At 38.5% G+C, this 26363-nt stretch overlaps 1 protein-coding gene across 2 annotated transcripts in view; it reads right to left on the bottom strand.

The window, feature by feature from the left end:
* Positions 1–9342: 9342 nt before the first annotated feature.
* The window catches only part of Sypl1 (synaptophysin-like 1), an 18965-nt gene continuing 1944 nt past the window's right edge, over positions 9343–26363 (bottom strand). The window contains exons 3-6 of one of the 2 annotated variants that reach the window (NM_001014263.1): positions 15896–16020; positions 13570–13777; positions 10882–11067; positions 9348–9585 (exon numbers count right to left, since the gene is read on the bottom strand). In NM_001014263.1, coding sequence (NP_001014285.1) covers positions 9451–9585; positions 10882–11067; positions 13570–13777; positions 15896–16020 — 654 coding nt within the window. In that variant the 3' untranslated portion in view covers positions 9348–9450. Of the gene's footprint in view, positions 9586–10881; positions 11068–13569; positions 13778–15895; positions 16021–26363 lie in introns of both variants that reach the window. The other variant, XM_039112628.2, reaches the window with a different exon arrangement.

Raw genomic sequence — 26363 nt, 5'->3', positions numbered from 1 at the left:
TGCTAGGACTAACATTTGAGTCCTCTGGAAGAGCAACTAATACTCTTAACTGCTGAACCATCTCTCCAGCCTCTCTGCTCTGAAAGTTGCTGCTTGTTTTGTTTGAGATCTTGAGGTATATCATTAGGGGACTCAAATTATCTACTTCCATTGTATCAGGACCCATGAGACCTTTTATGCAGTTAATGTTTGTTTTATGAAATTAGGAGCCCCAACATTTAGTGTATATATTGCATCTCTAGTGTATATAATAGTGTCACTATTGTTATATTTTCCTCACAGATTGCTATAACACACCTACTATGTATCTTTCATGGGATTGCGTTACATGAGACAGGTGCTCAATGCCTGTTAGAACTGTCTGTAGTAGTCACTTCTCTTTATGTATCCAAGTGCCCACTAGCTTTGTGGTCTGTGGGTTAAGCAGCTTACCCCACTGTGGTGGTTTGAGTAAGAATGACCCCATAGTCTTAAATATTTGAATGTTAGTCATCAGGGAGTGGCACTACTTGAGAAGGATTAGGAGGCGTGGCCTTGTAGAAGTAGGTCTAGCCTTATGGTTGAAGTGTGTCACTCAGGGTGAACTTTGAGGTTTCATAAGTCCAAGCCAGGCCCAGTGGTTCTCTTTTCCTTCTGCCTGTGGGTCAGGGTGTAGGTCTCACCTGCTTCTCCAGCACCATGTCTGCCTGTGTGCCACCGTACTCCCTGTTATGACAATAATCAGGCAAGCCTCTGAAACTGTAAGCAAGCCCCCATTCAAATGCTTTCTTTTATAAGTTCTAAGGTCATGGTATCTCTTCCCAGCAAGTGAGCAGTGATTAAGACACTTACCCTTGGGAGACTCCCCAGATCATACACTTGTGGCTAAAGTGCCATATGGACGGAAGTGTCTTCCTAGTGCACTGGACATGGGGAAGCAACTCTAGCACTATAATCTGTGTAGGTGGAAGACCTGCCTCTGTAATTTCCAAAGCCTCCTGAGCGTTGAACCCCTGCTCTAGACATGGGAGTTATGGCTGTGGGCGACTCATTCCACTGGAGCCTCAGAGCTCAGACTCCATAGCAGTGAATTGATGCTTCATTTACTCCACCCCCGATCTCAGGGGCAGGGCTGTCAGCCTCCAGTTAGTCACTGCTGAGGAGTCTGCTACTTTCCCCTGTGCATGTCGTTGCCTAGACAGCTTCCTACTGCCTACCATTTTCAGCTTCTCAGTACCTGCAACCCCATCCCCACCCCAATCTGCACAACTGTCCCATCCCTCTCAGCCTGGGGCTCTGGCACATAAGGTCAGCTTCCCTGACTTGTGACTGTTCCTAATATCTGGTTGCCAGGGCAGCTCACTTTTATACAGGTTTCTTTTTTTTTTTTTTTTTTTTTTTGGTTCTTTTTTTCGGAGCTGGGGACTGAACCCAGGGCCTTGCGCTTCCTAGGCAAGTGCTACCACTGAGCTAAATCCCCAACCCCAGGTTTCTTTTTTAAAATGGTGCCTGGCCAATGTTCTTTGAATCATATGGAAGGTTAATATGGGATTCTTCTTCTCTCCTGGCTGAAGGAATTACAATCTCACCAAAACCTGCAACTCCTGGTGCCTCTGCTTGCTCTCCCCCTGCCAGGGAGCATGGCTGGGCTGGGTTAGCATGGCTTGCCTTTTTAGTGGTTAGTAATAGTTCTACACCTCAGTTCTTCTAGCAGTGCTCTCAACTTCTAAAGCTTGTTCTTTCTCCCCTTGGGGTACTCAATATCTTTCCTCATTCTAGCTTCTTTGCTAATACAGTGGTAGCGTCTAGCGCACAACGTTACTTGGACTTTCTTACAGTAATTGTTTGTGCAGTTTGGGTATATTTATCTTCCATCCTTCCATCTCTCTGAGCTACTTCTGGTGACCGAAGCTCGTCTTGGGTCTCCTGGACCTGGACGCTTATTATCTAATAGTAATAGCTTAGTTTCTCCTTTTGGATAGTTTTTTTTTTCCTTGTCCTGTTGTGTTGGCTACAATCCCGTGTACGGTCTTCTTAGAACATTTTCAGTACTATGGATCTAAGCAAGCTCCAGGCCTAGTCGTTAGTTGTTTTGAGATGGGGCCTCTCTCTAGCCCCATCCCCGACCCCACTTGTCTTACCTCCACTTCACACATATTGGAATCACAAGTGCCCACCATACCTAGCAGTGTCTCTTGCCCTCTTGCTCACCGACTGTATATTGTCTTCTTGCACATTCTCAGATGATGATATTGCTTATTTTCAGAACACAGACACAATCAAAGAGAATGCTCTTTGCCCACAAAATCGAAGCAACTTCTTTAAAAATTGTTTTAGGCAGGGCTGGGAGATGGCTCATGAGGATCTTGGTTCAGTCCCCACCATGCTTGTGTAAACCGGGTGCCGTAGAGTGCGGTTGCCATTCCATCATGAGGGAAGCAGAGCTGGATCTCACTGTCTGCCTAAAAGAATCAGTGAACTCCAGTTTCAGTGTGGAAAACGCAGGAGGCTCAACCATCCGGCCTCTGAAGACACACACACACACACACACACACCTACTTGCTCACACACATCAGAACACACAAGTGCAAAGACACACAATTATCCCCTAATGCATTGGACTGTGTGTGCTTTCATCAAGACAGCCTTCCCTCAGGATCCTGCCTTTCCACCTGTCTCTGGCCCTGCAATCATCTGTCCTTTCTTCCCCTTATCAGCAAGCATTTCCAGTTCTAAGGGAATCAATGTTTTCTTTCAGCTTAAAAAATAAAACCCGCTATTCAAATTCCATTTCCCTTTGCAGCAAAGGACCTCAAAAGAATCACTGGCATTTGCTCCTTTTCATCCTCTCACCTGGTATTCTCTTGTCTGACTCTAATTAGGCCAGCCCTAAATTCCATTGAAATTGCCCTTGCTAAGGATAATAACCGACACATTGTCAAACCAATGCAAAGGGTCTCATCCCTAATCCTGTTATAGTGTCTCTGCAGCAGAGGACAGAGTTGCCCTCTGAGCCTATGTGTAGAGGGTATAAATGTCTGGGTAGACTTCATTTATATTCTTCAAAACAGTAAGGCGTTTGGCTAATATGATACAAATAAGTGCTAAGTCACCAGAGGGTCTTTCTGTTCTTGGCAAAAAAGAACGGAGCCTTTGCTAATCTAACTCTTTAGTGTGTTAGAAGGTGTGTGGTGTGGGGGATGGGAGTGTTAACTGTAACAATGGAAGCAGCAGCTGTGGTTTGCAAAGGGGGCCAAGGCAGTTACCTCCATTAGTATGAGAGGCTCAAGGCCTAGAGGTGGGAGGGAGAGCAATATAAGGAGATCTAGACTCATCTCATCGTGGCCTTAAAGAGAAGGCAGGCAGAGATGATTCATTCATGGAGGATGAGAGAGAAAGAGGGCATGAGAGGGATGGGAGTGGGACAGGGCCAGGAGCCTTTTCAAAGCCCCTCCCCCAGTACCCCCACCAAGGAATCTCTGATCAATCCCCCAAAGGAAAGGTCTGACTTCTGGGGTAGTAGGAAGTTCCACATCCCGTGTGCTTGCACAGGATGTTTGACAGAGGATGGAGGAGCCAGGTGGTCCCAAATCTTCGAGCCTTCAACTCACTGCAGTCAGCTCCTCTGTCCGGAGAGAGCTGCAGGGACGTGTTGTCCTGATCTGGACGATCTGGCCTATGTGTACAGGCTAAACGGGGCTGGACTGGGAGCCTCGGTGTACTTCTGCTATGCTAAAACACCATGACCAAAAACAACTTGGAGAGGAGAGGGTTTAGTCACATCAAAAGTAAATCCATAAGGGAAAATACAATTAAATTAAAAAACACAAAACAGTAAGTCTGCTCTTTGAAAGACAAAGTGAAAAAAAAATACAATAGCAGGTTTATTTTTAGAATCAGAACCACAACGGCACTACTACAGAGCCCAAAACTATTCCAAACTCTGCCCACGTTCCCAAAAAGATGTAAAGATGTTAACTGGAGTCTCATATCCTGATGGTACAGAACCACCATGGCAGCTTCTCAAGTTAAAATATCACTACCACGTGGTCCTGCTGTTCTACTAATAGTTTTCCTTTAACATAGCTTTTAAAACCGTTACAGGTATGTATGTGTCCACATGTGTATGTTATGTCCATGGAAGAGAACATAGGATGCCCTGAACAGGAGCTAGATGGCCGACAGACACTGGAGACTGAAGTGTTAAGTGCTCAGCCACCCTCCAGCCCTACTTTTGTGTGTGTGATGGGGAGGGTGGTATCCTGTAACGGAGGCTGGCCTTTAACCCCAGATCCTCTTGCCTCTCCCTCCCCAGTGAGAGAAAGGCGGGAATATACCATGTTGAGGTCTTTACTAGTAAAGGATGCCCACACATTTTGTTGTTGTTTTGGCTTGTTGTCTTTGAGACAGGGTCTCACTGTGTCCTAGTTAGGGTTTCTATTGCTGTGTTAAAACTCCATGACCAAAATCAACTTGGAGAGGAGAGTTTCTTTGGCTTATGCTTCCACATCAGCGATCATCACTGAAGGAAATCAAGAACTCAAGCAGGGCAGGAGCCTGGAGGCAAGACCTGATGCAGCGGGTCATGAAGAATGCTGTTTACTGGCTCGTTCAACAGGCCTTCTTATAGAACCAAGGAACACCAGCCATGGGGTGGCACCACCCACAGTGGGCTGGGTCCTTCCCCATCAATCACTAATTAAGAAAATGCCCTACAGGCCTGCCTTTATCCAAGCATTTTCTCAATGGAGGCTTCCTCTGCTCTGATGACTCTAGCTTGTGTCAGGTTAACATAAAGCTAGCCAACACACTATGTAACTAACCCTGGCTGATCTTGAACTCACTGTGTAGGCCAGGCTGGACTTGGATTCAGCAAGATCTGCCTACTTCTGCCTCCTGAGTGTGGAGTCTAAAGTTATGTGCCAGAACTAACACTTTTTTGTCCTTTTGTTACCCCTTTTGAAATAGGGTTTCATTATACAGTCCAGCCTTTCTTCAAACTCAAAATTCTTTTGCCTCAGCCTCCCAAGTACTGAGGTTGTAAGTATGTTCCACTGCACCTAGCATAAGGACTTGTGAACTGTCATTAGCCTAAAGCTCCAAGCAGCCTCTTTACCAACAAAGGAATACAAATGCAAGTTGTGGTAATTCACACACACACCACTCAGAAAAATAATTATAGTATGGGCCACATAACATTCTGGAGAACACCCAGTGACAACAGTTGCTGGAGTGGGTAAGGCAGAGGGGTAGGAGCCACTCTGGGCAGTAACTGATACTGGTTCATTTTCTAGATGTGGTGAGCCCTCATTAGATACATTTCAATATTAAAACTGTATACCTCAGACATGTGTAATTTATTATGTGTCAATTACGCCTCAACAAAAACCAGCTTAAAGAACCCAACCACATTCTTTGTAACTCAACAAGCTATTGAGGCTTTGGTTTTAAATGCCATTTTTTTCCTTTATTTTTTAATTTTTCAAGAGTTTTTCTGTGTAGCCCTGGCCATCCTGGAACTTACTCTGTAGACCAGGCCTCAAACTCAAACTAGAGATCCGCCTGCCTCTGGCTCCTAAGTGCTGGGATTAAAGGCTGCCCCACCACTACCCAGCTCTAAATAATATTCTTATCCAAGCAAAGTCAAAGTGCAACTTGAGAGCCACAGGACCGTTCTCACGTGATCGCTTTAAGTCGATCAGTGTTTCCCACCGAGGAGTCAACTCTACAAAGAAACAACTGAGCTGGCCACGGTTTATATAACTACAGCTACCAATACACTACTGTGCAGTTCTGTGGTTACTGTGATGTGCTGAAGCAGTTCTCAGTATGTCAGTAAATGCATACTTTACATATTTAAAACAGGCTTTCTTGCTGATCACTTTATAATTAGAGAATAATTAGAAAGTTTAGTGTAATTTCCAAACATAATGATAAAACTATCACCATTTGTAGATGATAAACATTAAATACCAGGATAATTTACATATTAAAAATTCAAGGTTTGAAAAACTGCCAACTTCTATAATTATCAGCAGATAAAAATCTATACATGTTGTTTATATATAGCAGCAATAAACAGTTACAACTCAATTCAAAATATAATCTAATGTAACTGTGTAAACAGCATGGAAACTCTTGAGGCTAAGCACAGTCTTAAATCTTTATGTAGAAAATTACACAACTTTATTGGAAAGCATAAAGTATAAGTGAAGAAATATACCATGTTTATAAATACAAAACTGTGGCATTATAAATTTGGTAATACTTCACAAATTAATTGATGTATAAATTCAGTGCCATTCTTCACAAATGAAACCTCACAAAGGATCTTTAGGAACTTGAAAAGAGGATTCTAAAATGTGTACAAGAAAATGTGACTTCACCATAGCCAAAACCATCGCAGAAAATTAAAACCCCTGAGGAAGATAGTTGCATGCCATTGCAATGAACAAGTTCATATGACAAAATCCAGTGAAAATACAAGCCATAGGCAGGGAGAACACTGCAGCCATGAAATCACCAAGGGGTTACTAGCGAGATGATGCAGGGAACTGCTTACATCCACAGGAAAAGGCTCACAGAAGAAAACTCAGCTAAGGGTACGAGAATGGAGTGCAGGAGAAGCAGAGGAGGTAGTAACTACAGGAAAGAGAGGACAATCCCAAGAGCAATCACAGACAGGTTTTAAACAAGGGTGACACTTTGAACTCAGAGCAGTGATGAACAACCTGGCAGCATCAAGTACTGATGAGAACAGTCATTTCTGAGCTATCGGTACCAACGCTCTCTCTCAAGGGAAAAAGCTGTTCTAGCAATATTTTATTTCTTTTAAAAATCCAGAGCATATGAAGTCTTCTATATGACTTTATACATTCACCTATTTCTGAGAATATTACATAAAATTATAATTATGCCCTAAACATAAAATATCATGTAATGCCACCCCTACCCTTTACAGACTGAAAAATCTTTATCCATGTGATCTTTACCTTTTAAAAGGATTAGCAATGAGTCTGTCTCTAAATAGCTCTCTGTGGCCTATCTTCTCGGCAGTTAAAGCTTTTATTGTTTTTGTCCTAGAAACTGTCTCTGTAATGTTCACTAAAAAGCAGTGGGAAGGGGAGGGAGGTTAACAGAAGCCCTTTATGAATTTACTCTAATTTCAATGGACTACTAACTTTTTATTTCATTAGCCCTACCAACATCTGCACCAACAGAAAAACACACACACCCAAACACTTAGGATTGGTTAAGGAAAACCAAATTGTAAACACTACAAAGAGAGAAGGTTACATGCATGAAGTCTTTCCCGCTTCCCGGCCTGTGTCCTCTAGCCCCTTGGACTCCAGACTAAGTCCTAGACACAGCTAAGATTTCTGAAGAACCTATGTGCTGAAGACATTTCACAAGCTCTATACCAATTTGCTTTTCATATATGTTTTTGAAGTTAGAAAAAAGATTTATGTGTTTTGCCTGTATGCATACGGTCTGTGAATGTATGTAGTACCCATAGAAGCCAGAAGAGGACATTGGATCCCCCTTGGAGTTTTAGGTGGTTATGTCATGTGGGTCCTCTGGAAGAGCAGCCAGTGCTCCCAACTCCTGAGCCATCTCTCTAGCCCAAGGTCAGGATTCTTATTTCCATGTTTTCAGATACAAATGTAAGCTTCACCTTGTTAGTCAGCTCCTGAGCTGGCCAAGGGCAGGTTCAAATCCCAGTAGTTTAGCTGCAGGATGGGGAGGTGAGGAGGAAAAAGGAAGAGTGGAAGGAGGGAGGAAAAGAGGGGGTAAGGAAAGAGAGAGAACAGGAAAATAGTACTGCCTGACATACCCCAGACTAGCCTCAAACTCCCCAAGTAGGGAAGGATGACCTTGAACTTGGAGTGCTGAGATTCCAGGCTTGAGCTGTCATAGCTGGCTTATACAGTCGTGCAGAGGAATGAAACCAGGGCCCTGTGCACGCTAGCTAGACAAGCAGTCTGCCAAGAGAAATAGAGAAACAGGCCCAAAGTTGTATCTTCTATCTTCTCAATCAGTAATCTTTCCTATTTGAGTGACCAATTAGAAAATATTTATCAGGAAAACAATCTTAAGAGTTATAAATATTTTTCAAACAAGAATGAGTGTCTGAAGCATTTTAGTCTGTTTTATTGGCACTTAAGAATACTATTGTAATTCTATCTCCTGCTTTGAAAAGAGGTTCCATATTCCAACAATTATACCTCTAGGATGAAGAGTTCATTGCAATATAACAACAGGGCATTTTTTATTTTAACTTTTTTATTGTTTGCTTATTAAACATACATTCTCAAACTGACACTTTGCCATGAATAAAGCAACAAAAATAAGGCAATACCATAAGATGTGCTTTACATACAAACATCATCCTGGAAGAGTAGGAAGTCTGAATCCATGTACAACAAAAAAAGCCAGGAACAAAAAGCACTGTATTCTGAACACACACAAATGTGTATGTATGTAAAGACAGCACACACACAATACAGTTTACTTGGGTTCTTTATGAGCATAATTCCTTAATCATCCTTTGGAAGAATGAATCTTAAGAAATAAGAAATCTGAACTGCATTTATTTTCACAATATCAATGTTAAACTTAGGAGAAGCAACTTCATTGACTAAATGTTAAATATTTCAAGAGTAAAAGGCAACCTTAATTTTTAGTAACCCTCTAAACAGGGTCTGGAAAACAGTAGGTTTTCCTCTCTTGGTATGAACAAAGGATGGTAAGCAAGCATCATTGAGAGTGTGGACACATAGAAAACCATCTTGGGAACCGTGCTCTTCACAAGCCTAAGAAACCACCAGAAATAATGAGTAGACCCCATGCAACCCAAATGCAAAGCTAACTCTATACATGTTACAATTTTCAAACTCTTGCTTCTAAGACAATTTTAGTACACCTAATAAGTACAGCAGGTCATTTAGAAAAACAGAAACAAAATATATACCCAGTCTTTGCAATTCAAATTTTTTTTAACATGAACAATATTCAAATATAAAATTGCACTAATTTTTTCTAAATATGATTTATGCAAATAGGTTTTCTTAAACAAGCCAAGCCTTAAGGATATGATGTGTACAAACTACCAGTAGTGTATATTCCAAACATTCTTCCTATATTATGATACAACATAACTGTTCTCTGAGTGAAGGTTTATGTTAAGTTTAAGGTGTAAACACTTTAGAAGCAACTTAGTTAAATTATTGTTCAGTTAAAAGTAACATCATCTCATAACAGGCTCCTGAATTTTCAAACTTACATGTAAAAATACATTTACATCTTAAATTTCTAGAAAAGGCACGTTTTATGTAGAAAAGCAGCAAATTTTTAAACCCACAATTTACTGAAAAAGCCATTACTTTTTATTAGAAACAATAATGCTTCTCAAGATGTTGGCAACAAGGCATAGTATAGCACACATTTCATACAGTGTATTTCTCCCTTTAATTACATTCCAGAAGTGGGTGGGACACCTCCTTGGCCATGAGAAGCTGACGTATTTGATGGACTATGTAAGCTGGTCTCCTTGTACACAAACCAAGCATTTCCTCCCCAAAGTATCATATTCAGAAAGCCAAAGATCTATGAGAGAGGAAAACAAATATGAAAAATCTAATGTTTGCTTTAAAATACATACAAAGTAGAATAAAAAACGAAGACTACATACAGCCACTATACAAATTATAGATGTATGACATGCATAATATGTTAAACCTCTATATCTAACATAAAACAACCAAAATGAAAACCTTTTATTTCTGCATGTAGAACTTGTGATTGCATGTGAGAAAAGTGAGATCTTCCTTTTATTTGAATTTAGACTTTGGTATCCAGGGTGAAGAGGGTCAATGGGAAGCCGAGTTCATATTTTTTAAATTCTCATTTTTATTCATTCAGAATAGTTTGAATCTCTTATTTCCTTCACTCTTACGACTGCTCACTGCTATTCCAACAGCCAGAGCCAGAATTTTACTTTACATCCTGCACTGATCAACACCCAAAAATTTTCTTTCCATATACTCATGTGGAGACTAGATGAAATTTCAGAGGGGGAACAAATTAAACCTACCTGTTATTTAACAAAGTCCTTCCATCAATCTGTGATGACTTATGAATTAAGAGCTGGGTAAGCAGCTTGAGGTACTAAGTAGCAAATGCCTTACACTTCTTCGTGTAAATGTACACACAATTCTTCTGAACTTGTTCTACTCAAAGCACTCTGCTAGCATGAGCTTCAAGTACTGCCTCTTACATTACAAAGTTACAAATAAGAACGTGGGTAAATTGCTTTATAGGGCAGTACTGACTTAAACTTATATAAAAGTATTTTCTTAAAAAGCCTTCCAATATAGAATATCTCAACATTATTGATAATAAATTTCAGCTTGATAAAATAGAAAAATATTCAATGAATTACATATATTAAATTTTACGGGTTTAAGAAACTTTAAAAATATTAGTTTTATATATTCTTAATAAACCAGACTTAAGAGAACCGGATCAAAGTCAGAGCTGGCTCAAAAGTTGTGCCTCCTAAGAGTTATATAATGCATGAGCTGCATACGTTTTCTCAGCTGTACAAGCTAACAATACTGCCTTTCACATTCTTCTCAGAATGGCTGAATAACTTAAGATACTATACCACAATGGGTGGCACATCATTATTAATATTTTTCAGTCTTTATATCTTGGTTACAGGTCATATTTTTCATAAGTAAATATATATGTATACTTATACATACATACACACACACATATAAATTAGAACCAAACAGCTGAATAAAACAAGAATCAATGTATTCATATTATTGGAGGTTACTGCTTTCTTCAATGCTGTTCTAGTGAATGAAACAAACTGTGCAAGTATCAGATACTTACCACGGATACATTCAGGGACCCCATACTAGTCACAGAGACAAAGTAACATGACACTTCTGACTTACAAGGATCAAGTTCTTCAACAATTCTGTGTCCAGTAGCTACCTTAATATCTGTAAGAGCTTTAGCCCAGGCCGAGGAACTCACCAACCACAAAAAAGTAGCAACAAGAGTAACAATAAAGTCCTAGAGAAAAATAAGCAGTTAGTGCGCAATCGACTTAAAAGTAGCACATTTCAGATCAGCAATAAAGAAATCAGGCTTCCATTTAATTCCATGGCTCTTCGCTTCTCTGCTCTCTTCCCCTCTGTCCCTGTCCTCCCCACCCCACCCCTTCCCTCCACATGCTCATGGCCCGCCTTTCCTCTCCTCTCCTCTCCTCTCCTCTCCTCTCCTCTCCTCTCCTCTCCTCTCCTCTCCTGTCATTAAACTCCTCCACGTGAAACCATGTTTATAAAAAAAGTGAAGGATTACTGAGATCCCTGAAAATTATGTCCTCCTAGACTCTAGTGACACAGCAGTCTAAGTGAATGGTTCTACCTAGAGCCCTGCAATGCAGCTACCTGGAGCTTCTGGGCTCCAACCTAAGTTAAAGCATGATTTGTAAATGATTTTAGAGTTTGAAAATCCTTTTTGCTGTGTTTTATTTTTGATATTCCTGATTTAGTGCACCACTATGCCATCTGCTACTTAATACAAAAAGTCATATATTATTAAAAGATAAAAACCTAGACTAAAAAATCTGAAACTAAAATACTTAAAATAACTTAGTATAGAATTGAGAATGTTAAAAATCAACAACTTATGCTTATTAATCAATGGTACCTAAAAGTCAATGTTACATTTAAAATATATGATTCCTTTTTATACTTATGATTCAATTTAAATCATTCAAAATTTAATTTAACTTTAAAAATTTACTTTATTATTTTAAATTTTGTGTGCATGTGTGTGTCTAGGGAGTAGAGGGGAGCCCATTAGAGGGCACTGGATCCCCTTGGAGCTAGAGTTACAGACAGTTGTGAGCCTTATAATATAGGAGCTGGGAACTGAACTTGGATCCTCTAGAAGAACAATGTGTGTTCTCAACTCCTGAGCCATCTCACCAGCTCCTGAATTTTACTTTTATAAATAAGAAGCACCCATTTTGCTGGGCATGATAGCATACACCTGCATTCCCGGCACTTAAGAGCAGAAGGGGAAAGATCAGGAAGTTCAAGGTCATCTTTAACTACTTAGCAGGACAGCCTGTGCTATATGAGGCTCTTTATCACAAAAACAAAAGAAACAAAAAATAAATACTTCTCCTACATTTTATTAGCAAAAACCACTGATGAGACCAACTCTGGAATATCTGTATGATCAATAGCATCACTCTAATATAGAAATTTACTTATGACTCCCTGAGTGACATACAACTAGATTGTTTTGATCATATAGAAAGCTCTCTATAAACAACTTAGTATTACTTAAGTATAATATTTTTTAAATTATTAGATAGAGTACAAGAGAGGGTTAATTTTTTATTTAGTAAAAAAGGAATTTGTTGGGGTAGTTACAAAATGCAAAAAAAAAATCTTTTAATAACATAGAATTAAAAAAATTATCTGTGATCAATCTAGTCACTTCTTAAGGCAATGCCTAAAATGTTCAAAGCTACAGACTTCTAGGTTGTAATGAATAAACATTTTAAAAAGATAACTAATAGCCAAGAAGAATTTTATGAAACCATCTAGCTTTCTTATATTTATCAGACATGAATAGAAATCTGCATGATAAGAAATGTTTTACTTCTTTACTTACCATTAACATTCTTATGATCCAAGCAGCAAAAATTAAAAATAAGTTGGTAAATATAACTTAATAATTCCTTCATATTAAAACAGCCTTCTATTTAAGGTCAATTCACAACTTCTTTAAAGACTTCAGTGCTTTTTTTTCATAGGTACTAATGCCTAGTATCGCAAAACCTCCACACTACACTGACCTTACAGCCATTCCTTTATAGTGGAGGTCTAACATAAACCATGGCTTATCGCTAGACTTGCCATTGATAATCTCAAAGATTACTTTTATTTCTAGCTCAGTAGACTCTGAAGCCCTCAGAAGGCTATCAGGACTTCAAATCTAATCCTCTGCTGACATTCAAATGTAACTCACTGATACCAGTGATAATGACTATAAGAAGGATCTGGGCCAGTGTTTGGCATAACAGCAGCCATACACAATGTACAACATAAAGGGTCAAGTAGAGCCACATTCTAAAAAACATTCTATTTTAAAAGGTCAGATTTGACCTTTGGGCCCGAGTTTACTGATAAAGACCATGCAGTTCCCCGAGAAAAGGTAGTGGTATACAGGGAGTTTGGAGAAAAGGGTGAGAAATAGAAATGCGATTTGTGTCCTGCAAGTCTTCAAATTAAAGATACTAAGTTCTTAAATGTTCACTACTTAAAACTTAACAAGTTATCAAATATTTTAGTTTTCTAGGCTTAAAAAAAAAATCCCTGAAGTATAAACAGACTATGAAAATTGAAGTAAACTTAATAACTAAAGCTCTCCTCATGTCAAACACCTATGTCAATAATTTGTATTTCTGGTGAGAAGAACATCTGTAGTTAGCTTGAACTATAACTTACTTATAGTGCACATACTATTTTTGTATAAAGGGATAAAACGGTTACTTACGATCATGGGCAGTTTGCGACTATCCCGGTAGAGGTTGGTGTAACCAACATAGAGGAGAAGGGCAGCAATGCAGTACAGGAACACCAAGACTGCAAAGGTGACATAGAACTGTGCGGAAGAGGAGTAATCACCTATGAGGACATGCTTTTCCCAATTCACCTTACACACATTGACATTTGGAGCTGAATGAAATGATGCCTGATTCAACCTATTAAAAAAAAAGACTCAAATAAGTAATGAATGACTGGACTCTCTGAACACAGAAATACTTAAACAGAGTATTGATATTTCAAAATATGATCCCCAAGTACACTAAGAACATTTTCTTTTTAAAAAAAGATTTAAATTGTTTAACTAAACTAAAAATTTCATACTACATATACCCATAAATTTATTCAGTTTATGACAGATTGAATATAAATGGAATTAAACATTTTAACATTTAGATACTATCTTCCTATAATAAAAATTTATCATATTAGGAGGAATTATAAAAATACTTCACAACTTACATTTCTATTCTAAGAAGCAGAGGTCTGTGTCACTAATTCTAGGAGACCAATTGTGATGATATTCTTTTTTTTAAAAAATTTATTTTCAACCAACCTAGAGACTCAGTTTTAATTTTTACTTTGTGGAGATGTTTTGTCTGCATCTATGTCTTTATATCACGTGTGCCTCATGGCTGCAGAGACCAGAGGAGTGTATGAGATCCTCTAGAACTAGAGTTCAGACAATTGTGAGCCATATGTGGGTGCTGAGAATTGAACCTAGGTCCTCCAAAAGAGTGCCCTTAACTGCTGACCTATTTCTTCAAACCCATGGTTCATATTTTAACCCTTGATTTATTAGCTAAATGAAAATTCATACTGCCTGACATTTTCCCCATTTATAAATTATAAAACCAACGTTATTAAAGATGGTTACTATTAACAAAACAAATGGATAAGAGATGGAAAATCTTTGATGATTAGTAAGCTCTCGGGATATACAGATCTTTAATGTGTATTTTACTTGCAGAGAGTACAGGCATCTTTAGCCTTTAGTCCTAGCACTCAAGAAGCAGAGGAAGGCAGATCTCTATCAATTCCTGGGTCAGCTATCTACAGAGCAAGTTCCTGGCAAACTAGAGATACATAGTAAAATCCTGAAACTTAACTCTCAAAACATTCTTAAAAGATTGTATTTTCAATTTATTGGGCAGAAAATTGAGTCTTTGAAAGGTTAAGTAAAGCAAGCTAAGCAGAAGATTCATATCCTAGACACAATATTTACAATAAACTTTTCAGTGAAATAGTGAACTCAGAGATACTTGTTACTGTTCATTTTCCTTTAAAAGTAAAATAAACACGGTTTTATTCTTGAGAAACATGTATTCTTTATGTATGTCTTAAAATGACATAAAACACTATTAGTTTGGTAACTGCGGAAATACGAGAAATATGTATCTTCATAAACTATGCTTGTGTTCTGGTAGCAGACTGGCTCACTAACAGAGTAGTCCCCATTTTTTCCCATCTCTGATCTACTGTGTTGTGGTGATAGTTTGCTTGGTTTTGAAGACAGGGCCTCTCTATGTAGTCCTCGGTGCCCTGGAACTGGAACTTCTTATGTAGAACCAGGCAATCCTCAAACTCACTGAGAAGGAGTGCTAGGATTAAGGTATGTGCCATCATGGCTGGCCCATTCAAACTTTCTCACAGAAGTTCATGTACAGAGTGCCTGGTTCTCTAGTGACACTCTTATGACAGGCTCTGGACTTGAGCCAAGGGCTTTCCTAGAGGCAGGAGGACATTTATGGGCATGCTTGCTTTACCATGAGATGAAGAACCGCCTTTGCCACACACTCTCACTACTAAGTGATTTTCTGCCCCAAGTGCATGAAGTCAACTTAGTGTGGTACAGACTCTGAAACTGTGGGCCAGAACAATTCTTCCTTCTTCCTTCTGTCAGGTATTTGGTCTCAGCAACTAGAAAGTAATAAATATACTCCCCTTTGTATATAGAGTTCCTTCTAGAGACCAGGAAAAATTTGCAGACAGGCACTGGTCTATACCATCGTCTGACTAAAGGCAAGTAATCATGCAAATCTAAAACATTCTACCACCTTCAGTAAACAAAGTTGGAAAACATTCCCAAGTCCATGTGTTTGAGGCAGTGTCTTGCCACACCAGATCGTCTTGGAATTCTCTCTTCCTATCTCTGCTCTTCCCAGGAGCAGAGACTCACGCGACATCAGGCCTCTGCCTGGATCCAGAATTGTTAAAGATACTAATGACTAAGTATGAAATTGGAACAGCTGTTGGACAAGTAAAAGATAACTCACCTGAATGGATAACCAAAAGTAGCTGTAATCGTCTTATTTTCACCAGGTGCAGAAAGACAATTCACTTGAATTTCTGTTTTGCCCTTAAACCCACCACAGGTGGCAAAAGCAAAGATAGAAGCAAACTACATAAAATAAAACCAAAAAATAGAAAACAAAACACAAAACGTTACTACAGCCAAAATAAAGGTCATTAAAACAAAAGTACAGAGATCATTAAAACCAAGTTCATAAGTATTCTAGAAATTACTAACCATACACTAAAAGCTTTATAAAAATGTACAAATGTCAACAAATGAGATTTTATTTTCCCAAGTATTATATGAACTTTCCCATACAATATGAACTTTAAAAAAAACTTCTGGGCCTGGTGGCAGAGGCAGGTGGATTACTTTGAGTTCAAAGTCAGCTTGGTGTACACAGAATCAAGAGTTCCAAGTCAGCAAGAAATAAGAGAGACTCTGTCTCAAAACAAGCAAACAAAAACAAAAAAACCAAAACCAAAGAAATTAAAATAAGACCCATTTTTCTGTATCAAAAATTTAAATGCAAAAACTAAAGGTGTTTTGGATTTTGAGTGCAAGTATGATTACTGATGTGAACTGTTAAAAACGAGAGGCTACTTCATGAGCTTGTGAAACATCACTTTCACAAATTTCAGGGTTTGAAAAAGTAGTTGGAAACCGCTTTCTTGATTATGTATACACTTATAATATAACAAAGCTTCCTTAAATTCTACCTGTAACAGAAAGACCCAGAAACATTCTAAGTATTGCTAGAGAGTCACATAAACTAGAATTCATCTATACAACAGGATAAGCTTTTAATTACAATATTGATGATTAATGAAACATTCTCATTACATAGAGAATTTATGTACAATATAATATTCATACAATATACTACATGTATATCCACATTTACACCTAAAGAGAGTAAAATTCAGAAGGGTTATACATAAAAATTTTAATATTGGTCATTTTTCAGTGCAATACAAGATATAAGACTTAACTTTTTTTGTTCTATAAATTGTTTTCCACAACAAAAATACTTTATTTTGGGTGCTATAGTATCTGAAATTTCAAAACTTCAGTAAATGTCAATGGTTCTTGTTTTCAAAATACACATGGAATGTACTTATCACCACTTCCTAATCTAAATGGCCATCGTATCAACTTCTTGGCTGGATTCTGCACTAATAGCCTTAATAGTAGTGTTCCTGGTTCCCTCTTTGCCACAATTTCAGTGCACTACTAATTTAAACACATATATAAGGCAGAGTAGATACCCTCTTCTAAAAGCCCTCAAACAACTCCTTAGTTCTTGAATGTCTTTTAGCTCCCTAATATCTTTAACTCACATATTACATTGCTTTTTCCTTTGCATTATTACATTCCACACATTACATATCTGCTGGCTAGTCATTAAACACCTCCTCCAGGGTCTCACTGGCTTTTCCCTCCAACTCTAACACATGCTCACTTCCTCACTTGCTCAGCTCACTATGCAGATGTAATCTCAGCAGAGAGGATTCTCCCTTACCACCTTTCTCTAACATTCTATGTACACTGTTCTATTTCTTCTTCATCACCTTTAAGATTGCCTATGTACTATACTTACTGTTTGCCCTTCCCAGAATAGAAAACTAAAGAGATTTGGGGTCTCTTTGCTAAATGTTACACACATCCAACATTAGAAACATTTTTATGTATAATTCCTATCAAAGCCTACAATGTTAAATATGTGATACTATAGTTTGGATGTGTGTTCCCTAGATGCCAGTACATACTGCCAACCTATGGCATGATGGGAACATGGAAGAACCTTTAGTAAGTGGAGTCTTACTAAAAGAAAGGTCATTCTTTTCAAAGAAATACTGGAAACCCAGCCCTATGTGTCTCTTTCTGCTTTTAGGTTGTCTTGAAGAAGAGCTACTAAACCGAGCACTACTTACCACAGGTCCAAGTGACTGAGTCTCCCAATGATGGACTAAAGCCATGCAAACTGTGAATCTAAAACCTGTTCTCATTTTAGTCAGATTACTCGCAATTATTTGGAAATAATGGAAAATACTCTCAAAATAATGGAAAGCTAGATATGGTTTCTCATGAGTTATTCGAGTATTAAATCTTACAGGGTATTAAATATTACAATTAGTATTGTAGTAATAATTAGAGGTTCCTCCAAAGAAGAAATACACAAAAAAGAATTTGGTAACACATATGAAAAGTAATGCCTGTGTGCAGTTTGAGGTATCCTGTTAAGATTTCATAGGTACTGATAAATATGAATATTCTGTCAAATAAATATACATAAATATATAGGGCAGGAGAAAGGCAAGAACTGAGTCTTGGGAATAAATTCACATTTAAGGTTATTAAAGATGAAAATAATATAAATAAACTGAACCAATAGATCAAATTAAAGAGGCCAGAAACAGATTAGAATCTTGAACATTTTTACCTGACAGAGTTTGCCACTGCACAGGAGGACTGAGCAAGGACTGTGTTGACCATAAGGTATGTCTAGATACTTTGCCACAATTCCATCAAGAGGAAAACTTAATTTCCCTTAAGTTTTATCTATACAGAGTACTGAATACATCAGAAGAAACAAGTTCCTTCTAACGTTACATTATAATAAGACTGCTATTTCTGGTCTTTGAATGTAGCTCAATTGGTAGCTTGTTTGCCTACCATGCAAGAAACCCTGGGACTGATCCCAACACTGAATAAAATAAGCATATCTGTGATCCCTGTAATTAGGACTTGGAGTTAAAGAGGACCATAAATTCAAGGGCACCTTTGGCTATGCAGTCTTGCCAGCCCAGATACATATGGCTGCCTAAAACAAGCAAACTGCCCTCCCGCAGCCAATCTCTGTCTCTTTCACTCTCTTGAACTTTCTCTAATACTACTTCACGATGCTCACTGCCAATTGGGAGGAGAGTCAGACTATTTAACGTTTGTGGGTTTTGTTTTTGAGAAAGGTCTTATAAATCTAGCCTAAGTTAGCCTGGAGCTCATGGTGATCTGTCTTGAGTGCTAGAAGCACAGGCATGAGTCACCATGTCCAGCATGTAGGCCTCCCCTGTCCCCCATGTCACATGCTAGGGACTGAACCCAAGGACTTAAGCATGCTACGCCAAGTGCTCTACCCCTATACCTTCCACCCCCTCAAGTAAATTTCAGAGACTTAAAGGGCATGAGACCAAGTATTGCCTATAACCACATGACTGAGCTTGAGGCTATGAGATTAGTAAAGCCCTGGCCAATAGCTGACAATAACCTCAAGAGAAGCCCTGAACCCAAACTCCCAGATCCCTTCCACAAAGAACCTATGAGATAATGAATATCTGTTGTTTTAAGTTGCTAAGCTGGGGCAATTTATTATACAGTAATAGATAACTAGTAAAGGGTTATTCAAAAATGGTTCAAGTGAGTTGTGAACTTAAATGAGAACGCTTTTAAAAATGAACATCTGCGACCATGTAAAGGAGTTTAAGATTCTTTTAAAAAGCACTACCATAAAAGATAGTTAATTTCAACTACAGCTAAAATAAATTAAAATAAAAGCCAACTTCTGAATATAAAGCAAGTTAAAAGTAGGTGAAATACTTGTAAGAATAATGTCACAAAGGACTCACTAGTCCAAAGGTCCAAGGAGACCCTTTCTCAAGTACTGAGACTTACATATGAATGTTCACAGCAATACTGTTTATATCAAAGGAGGAGGGAGGGAAAAGCAATAGGAAAACTGATCGTGGTAGCTATTCTTACATTCTCAAAGTTATGTATCAAAAAGGTACAGGTGTATCTAGTTACTGCCCTGGCTCCCTGCCTTCTTGCACTATATTCAAACCATCTTCTAAAAAAGATGTGCATTAGTCAAAGTTTTCCTTGCATATGTCTGTGAGCCACCTGAGTGCCTGATATTGTTAAAGGGCTGAAGAGGGCAACAGAGTACCAGGAACTGGAATTATGGATGATTGTGAGCTGCCACATGGGTGGCACTCAGGTCCTTTGCAAGAACAGGTGCTCTTAATATCTAAGCCATCTCTCAGGCCCCTCACTCTTAGAAAAGGAGGAGGAGGAGGAGGAGGAGGAGGAGGAGGGAAGAAGGGAGGAAGAGGAGGAAAGAGAGGGGGAGAAAAAGATACGGGAACTATAGCTTGTCAATATAGATGCGTTGCAGAAACCTAATGCTGAGTTAAAAAATCATGTTGCATAAGATTATACAGAATATGAAAACTTTTAAAAAGGCTTTTGTTTTGAAGATTAAGCCTCACGTTGTAGATGAGACTGGCCTTCAACTCACATAACTGTACAACTTGTTGTTTCTACTTCTATGTTTTAGCTTCACCAGCATACCCAGTTTAGAACAATTTTTTAAAAGCTGCTTGTATCACATCCACAACTCTTTGTTTTGGCACTTAACCAGATTTTAGTGGGAGTTGCTAAACAAACTTTTCCTGTTTCTAATCTCATTCCAATCATCACGCATCTTGTATTATGTGGGCTCTAAAGAATCCAATAAAATCACCATCAGCTACTGATGGCTGCTAATAGTGAATGTTGCCATCTAAATTGTGACATGCTGTTAGTGGAAAATATGCCATGGATTTAAAAGATTTAAAATAAAAATACACAGTCTGGGGCTGGGAATGTAGTCAGCTGTTAAGGGAGTTGCCCAGTAAGCACTAAGTCCTGTGTTTATTCCCTGGTACTGAATGAACTGGAAGTAGTGGCACATGCCTGTAATTCTAGCACTCCGGAGGGGAAGGGGGCTCAGAAGGTCAAGGTCAGCCTTCCCTACACAGGAACTTTTGTTAACACAACATTAAATTACTTTGTGACTGGTATATTTTTGTTTGCTTTGTTTTATTTTTTTGAACAAAGTTATTTTAGAATGATGTCACACTAGTCTGAAATTGCAATCTCATCATGTAACCCTAGTTTAAAGGGGACTCCTCCAGTAATTTTCAGGTATATAGTTAAGAAACAAAACAAATACTTCCCAAATATGGCATAAATGGCATGGCTAATGCAGCTGCAACTGTCTTTCTAGATTTGGCTGAACTCTGTTCTCTGCCAGGTACTGCTATCATTGCACAGTGTACTTCTACTGTTTCTGAAACATTCCAGTATTTATGTCTTAGTTGTACACATATTCCTCTGAGAAGGCCCCTAATCCTGAACTTTTTTTAAGCTTCTAATTCACTATGGTAAAACTGATAAATTCTCCTGAACTGCTACAAACATTAACCCATTTTGTAATAACTCTACCAGTACTATTTTTCTTGTGTATCTTGTTATATATATAATACATGTATAATATATAAAGTCCACTTAGTTTCTTAATGTAGGAATTAGAGAGTATCGTACTGTCCTATCAAGTGTTGTGTTCATGCTAGCAATTCTTGTATTCACCTTACCCAGAAAAAAAGGCCCAAGGCACACATTTATAATAACTAAAACACCCAAAATAATTTTTAGAGAAGTATACAACCATCTCTCTATTTTTTATTCTATAGAATGTCTGACCATGATTAGAAGTTATATACTAGCTCGAAGAGTTGGCATATACCTTTAATTCTAGCACTTGGGAAGCAAAGGCAGGAAGATTTCTGAGTCTGAGACCACTCTGTTCTACATATCAAGTTCCAAACCAACTGTGGCTATGTAATGAGACTCTGCTTCAAATAACCACAAAAACAAACAAACAAACAAACAAACAAACAAACAAACCCCAAACCCATACCAAAAGAGTTAACTTATATACTGGATGCCCATCAGTAAAACCCAACCTATATCTAAGATTTGTATAATTCTTTTAGTATTTATTTTTAAAATGTAAATTTATCATTAAACCTAGGGTACCTCACACAAAAGCTGGGTTTCCTGGTAATGCAACATCAGAATCACATTCTCACTGAGAAGCAATCAGATGGAATAGAAGTGACATTAAAAACAGGGCAGGAGCTTTCCAGATTGGCTCTCTATATTGCAGATGGGTTTTATTTTATTTTATTTTATTTTATTTTATTTTATTTTATTTTATTTTTTGCAGATGGGTTTTAAAGCTAGTAGTCATACTATTTTTTTCTTTCAAACAGTTTGCTCCAGTCATTTGCTTTACATGGGTAGCTCTATGAACCTGTTAATCTATACTATTAACTCTATATTAATAAGTGACACCAGTTAGCTGCTTGCCCTGTCTGTAATTCATTTTTCCTAGCCCCAGCTACCCAAGAATAATGACACCACAGACATGGAATTCAACCTACAGCTGAGCATTAGCTTAAACATTTAAACTTCTATTTATATGGTTTTAGACAAATTAAAATCTCACTGCTGAACCTGAATTATTAAGAAGGTCATATGTGAATGTAGTAAACTAGCTTCTGAATTCCATACTTGGAAGGACAGAACAAAAACCTCGGCTATTTTCTCATTTTTATTGTTCATATATTCCAATGTGAGTGTCCCTGTCTAGACAAGTTTATAGAATAAAGTAACTGTAACCAAACTAACCTCTATATGATATGGTTTGAAAATATCTGCTAAGATGTACAGACTGATAATGCATTCATGTACAAAAGAGAATTGGAGGCCACACTGTAAGATAGAAATAGATTCTAGTTAATCAAATTACAAGTTGGGGGGACATTATCATAATACTACTTAAATGCAGACTGAAAAATGTAAGCTGGGTGTGTGGCACATGTGTGTACTCAGTACCCCAGTACTCAGGAGTTAGAAGCAGGAAGATCAGGAATTCAAGGCCAGCTTTGGCTATAAAGTAAGTTTGAGGCTAGCTTGGACTATCTGAAACTTTTACCTCAAAAATCAAGCTAAAGAAAATAAAATATATAAATGTAAATTTGTTCTAAATGTATAGTATGTCTTCAGGTACTAACATTAGAATTTACACCCAAATTATAGATGCATAGAGGAGCTTTATGCAAAGTATTTACACTAATGAAAGTTCATGCAGAAAAAAAAACTGGGGACACCTGGTGTTTTCAGTAAATTATCCTATACCCAGAGTCACAGTACTATTTCCTATTTATACACCTTACTCCTTCTCAGAATTCTACTGGAAAATACTGGAATTCATCTAATTTATGAGTGCCAAAACAAAGCACTTCTAGTTGTAGGATCCTCACTGTTACTCAGTGTTACCATTAAACCAAAGTTATCTATATAAATTTCTTTATGTTTAATATTTCATTTTGAAAGTAAGCAATCTTACTCCTTCTTTAAAAGGGGAACAAGAATACCCTTGGGAGAGAATAGGGAGGCCAAGTTTAGAACAGAGGCTGAAGGAACACTCATTCAGCGCCTGCCCCATATGTGGCCCATACATATACAGCCACCAAACTAGATAAGATGGATGAAGCAAAGAAGTGCAGGCCGACAGGAACCAGATGTAGATCTCTCTTGAGAGACATAGCCAGAATATGGCAAATACATAGGCGAATGCCATCATTAAACCACTGAACTGAGAACAGGACCCCCGTTGAAGGAATCAGAGAAAGAACTGGAAGAGCTTGAAGGGGCACTTGAGACCCCATATGAACAACAATGCCAACCAACCAGAGGTTCCAGGGACTAAGCCATTACCCAAAGACTCTACATGGACTGACCCTGGGCTCCAACCTCATAGGTAGCAATGAATAGCCTAGTAAGGGCACCACCAGTGGAAGGGGAAGCCCTTGGTCCTGCTAAGACTGAACCCCCAGTGAACAGGATTGTTGTGGGGAGGGTGGTAATAGGGGGAGGATGGGGAAGGGAACACCCATATAGAAGAGGAGGGGGAGGCATTAGGGGGATGTTGGCCTGGAAACCAGGAAAGGGAATAACATTTGAAATGTAAATAAGAAATACCCAATTTAATAAAAATTGGGGGGAAAAGTAAGCAATCAAAACACTTAGAAATAGACTTGAAAATATACTGCATGTGAATGTTTGTATAAAAATACACTTACTGCTTTTACTAAGTTAAACACTGAGAACACTTCAAGTTACTCTCATGAAATAAGCAATGAAATCAGAATCACAATGCTTATTCAAACTCTCTGCACTTCTTCACAGTGCAACCACACAAACTTCTGCTAACAGTTCCATAACCCTTCAGGACTTAGATTCCTGAGACATGGCTGAAATAGTTACAAGTCTCTTCTGATTAAGAGATCATTATGCTGAAAGCATCTATGTTATCTTTACTCTTAAAACATGTTTGGTTGAGTACAGAGCTACATAGTCCAGGGACTATAAATATATTTACTTTAGAATCATTTTCTGGGCCAGTGGCTCAGTTGCTGGCCATGAAGCCTCATGACCTGTATTGGATCACTAATGGTCCCACATGGCAGGAGAACCAACTCCAGCAAGTTATCCTGATCCACATGTGATAAATAATAATAATGAAAAAATTCAGACTTTTCCATTATTTTCATGATCCTTAGAGGAAATCAGCACCATCACTGCTGACTTGGCTGGCTTGACATGAATAAGTTACAGTATGGAGGGAACACTGGTAAAATGGTTGCCACTGATAAAATTTGTGTTTTTAAATTTAAAAAACTGGTTTCTCCATATGTTTCAGGGTATTTAATGAAGGTTCAATTTGTTTCTTCTCCAGCAGAGAGATTGGTCCAGGTCTTGTTAGGTGGCTATCTTTTCTTAAGTGTGAGCGCGCACGCGCACGCGCGCGCGCACACACACACACACACACACACACACACACACACACACACACACACACAAAGACTGCACTAACCTGTGCATCCCATAATGGAGCCAGAGGCCAAGTGAGGTATCTTCCTGTATTGCTCTCTATCTTATTTTCTGAGGCAAGGCTCCTAACTGAACCTGAAGCCGGAGCCCCAGGGATCCACCTGTCTCAGTGTGACAGTCCTGAGGTTACCGATGTGTACCCACTGGGGGTCCAAGCTCAGGTCCTCAGGTCTCTGCAGCAAGCACTTTACCCACTGAGCCGCTTCCCCAGTCTCTCTGTTCACCTTCTCATGTGCTCATATCCATACCCAGAGGTCCTGTTGAGGGCTCACCTCTATTCTGTTCTTATTGCCAACATTGCCATTGACCTCAGCCTGCAGACCCCCGAGAGTTCCCAAGACTTCCCCAGGCACCGTCAAGGCCAAATTCTTATTGGAAAAACACTAAGACATCATTTATTTGAGTATATTGACACTTGCACTGATTAGGCAAATGGACTGAAATCTAAAACTGCTGGGCTTTAGTAAAAATCAGCAGTATTACCAAAGTGTATTCATTATCACACCAGAAATTTGGAAATTGATTCACTTAATATGTTTGACAGTTGGGCAACGGTAGTGCACACCTTTGATCTCAGCACTTGGGAGGAAGGGGCAGGCGAGTCTCTGAGTTGGAGGCCAGCCTAATTTAAAGAGTGAGTTCCAGGATAGTCAGGACTACACAGAGAAACCCTGTCTCTAAAAGCAAATTTTTTTTTTTTTTAAAAAGTGAAGCAACTGTAAAAGTTAGTTTAACATAGTGTTTTGTTGTATATCAACTTACAATGGCAGGCTCTAGACAAAGTATTTAAACAAATGAACTGTAAACGGAAACTAGTTTTCATTTTTCTTTGTAATACCACCAACTTTCTCTGATGGTCAACCTTCACTGAGTTCCTTACCAGACATCCACCCACTTAGCCTACATTAATCCGGGTTCTGATTTTACTGAGACTGCTCTTGCTAATGCCATCGACAGTCCCTCAAGTACCAGTACTAAAAACAAGGGCATACTTTGGTTCTTATTCTAAGAAAGTTCTCATGGTACCTGACATTATTGAACATTCTTTACTTAAAATTCTAACAGTGATGTCAAGATGATTCTACCTCCCTAACTGTTCCTTTCTTCTTTGCTGGCAGATGAATCTCTAGTCTATCCTAGTATTTTAAAACTATAGGTTCATATATACTAGGACTGACACACTATGAAGGGGTCATCAACATCATATCCTTAATTACAATTCAAACACTTTTCTATTCTTCTTAATGATTTCTACCACAGACAATAAGGCCATCACCAACCTGGTCAGAACTATCAAAGTCATCGTAAAAGTGCTACTTCTATACATAGTTTAATTTCTAGTTATCTCCATCCTTACTACAATTAGTTTTAGGTACACATAATTTCTAAAGCAGCAGGTCTCCATGTTTGGCCATTTTTATACTGTTAACAACTGAAAGTTTCTAAAAGGCAACTTCAATGATGCACTTGGAATCTGAGCTTAACTGGACACTACCCAATATACGACCTAATATTCTTATAACTTGTACACAAAGGACCAGTTTTTCAAGACTAACCTCAGAAGGAACAAGGGCTTCGATCGTGTTATAATAATTTAGGACCATACTTCTGCCCAATATTCAAGCAAATACCTTCTTACATAGGCTATACTGCCTCAACTTTCCTCC

The sequence above is a fragment of the Rattus norvegicus genome, chromosome 6 (genome assembly GCF_036323735.1).
Source record: "Rattus norvegicus strain BN/NHsdMcwi chromosome 6, GRCr8, whole genome shotgun sequence".
Lineage (NCBI taxonomy): Eukaryota > Metazoa > Chordata > Mammalia > Rodentia > Muridae > Rattus > Rattus norvegicus.
This window is presented reverse-complemented; position numbering and strand designations above follow the sequence as displayed.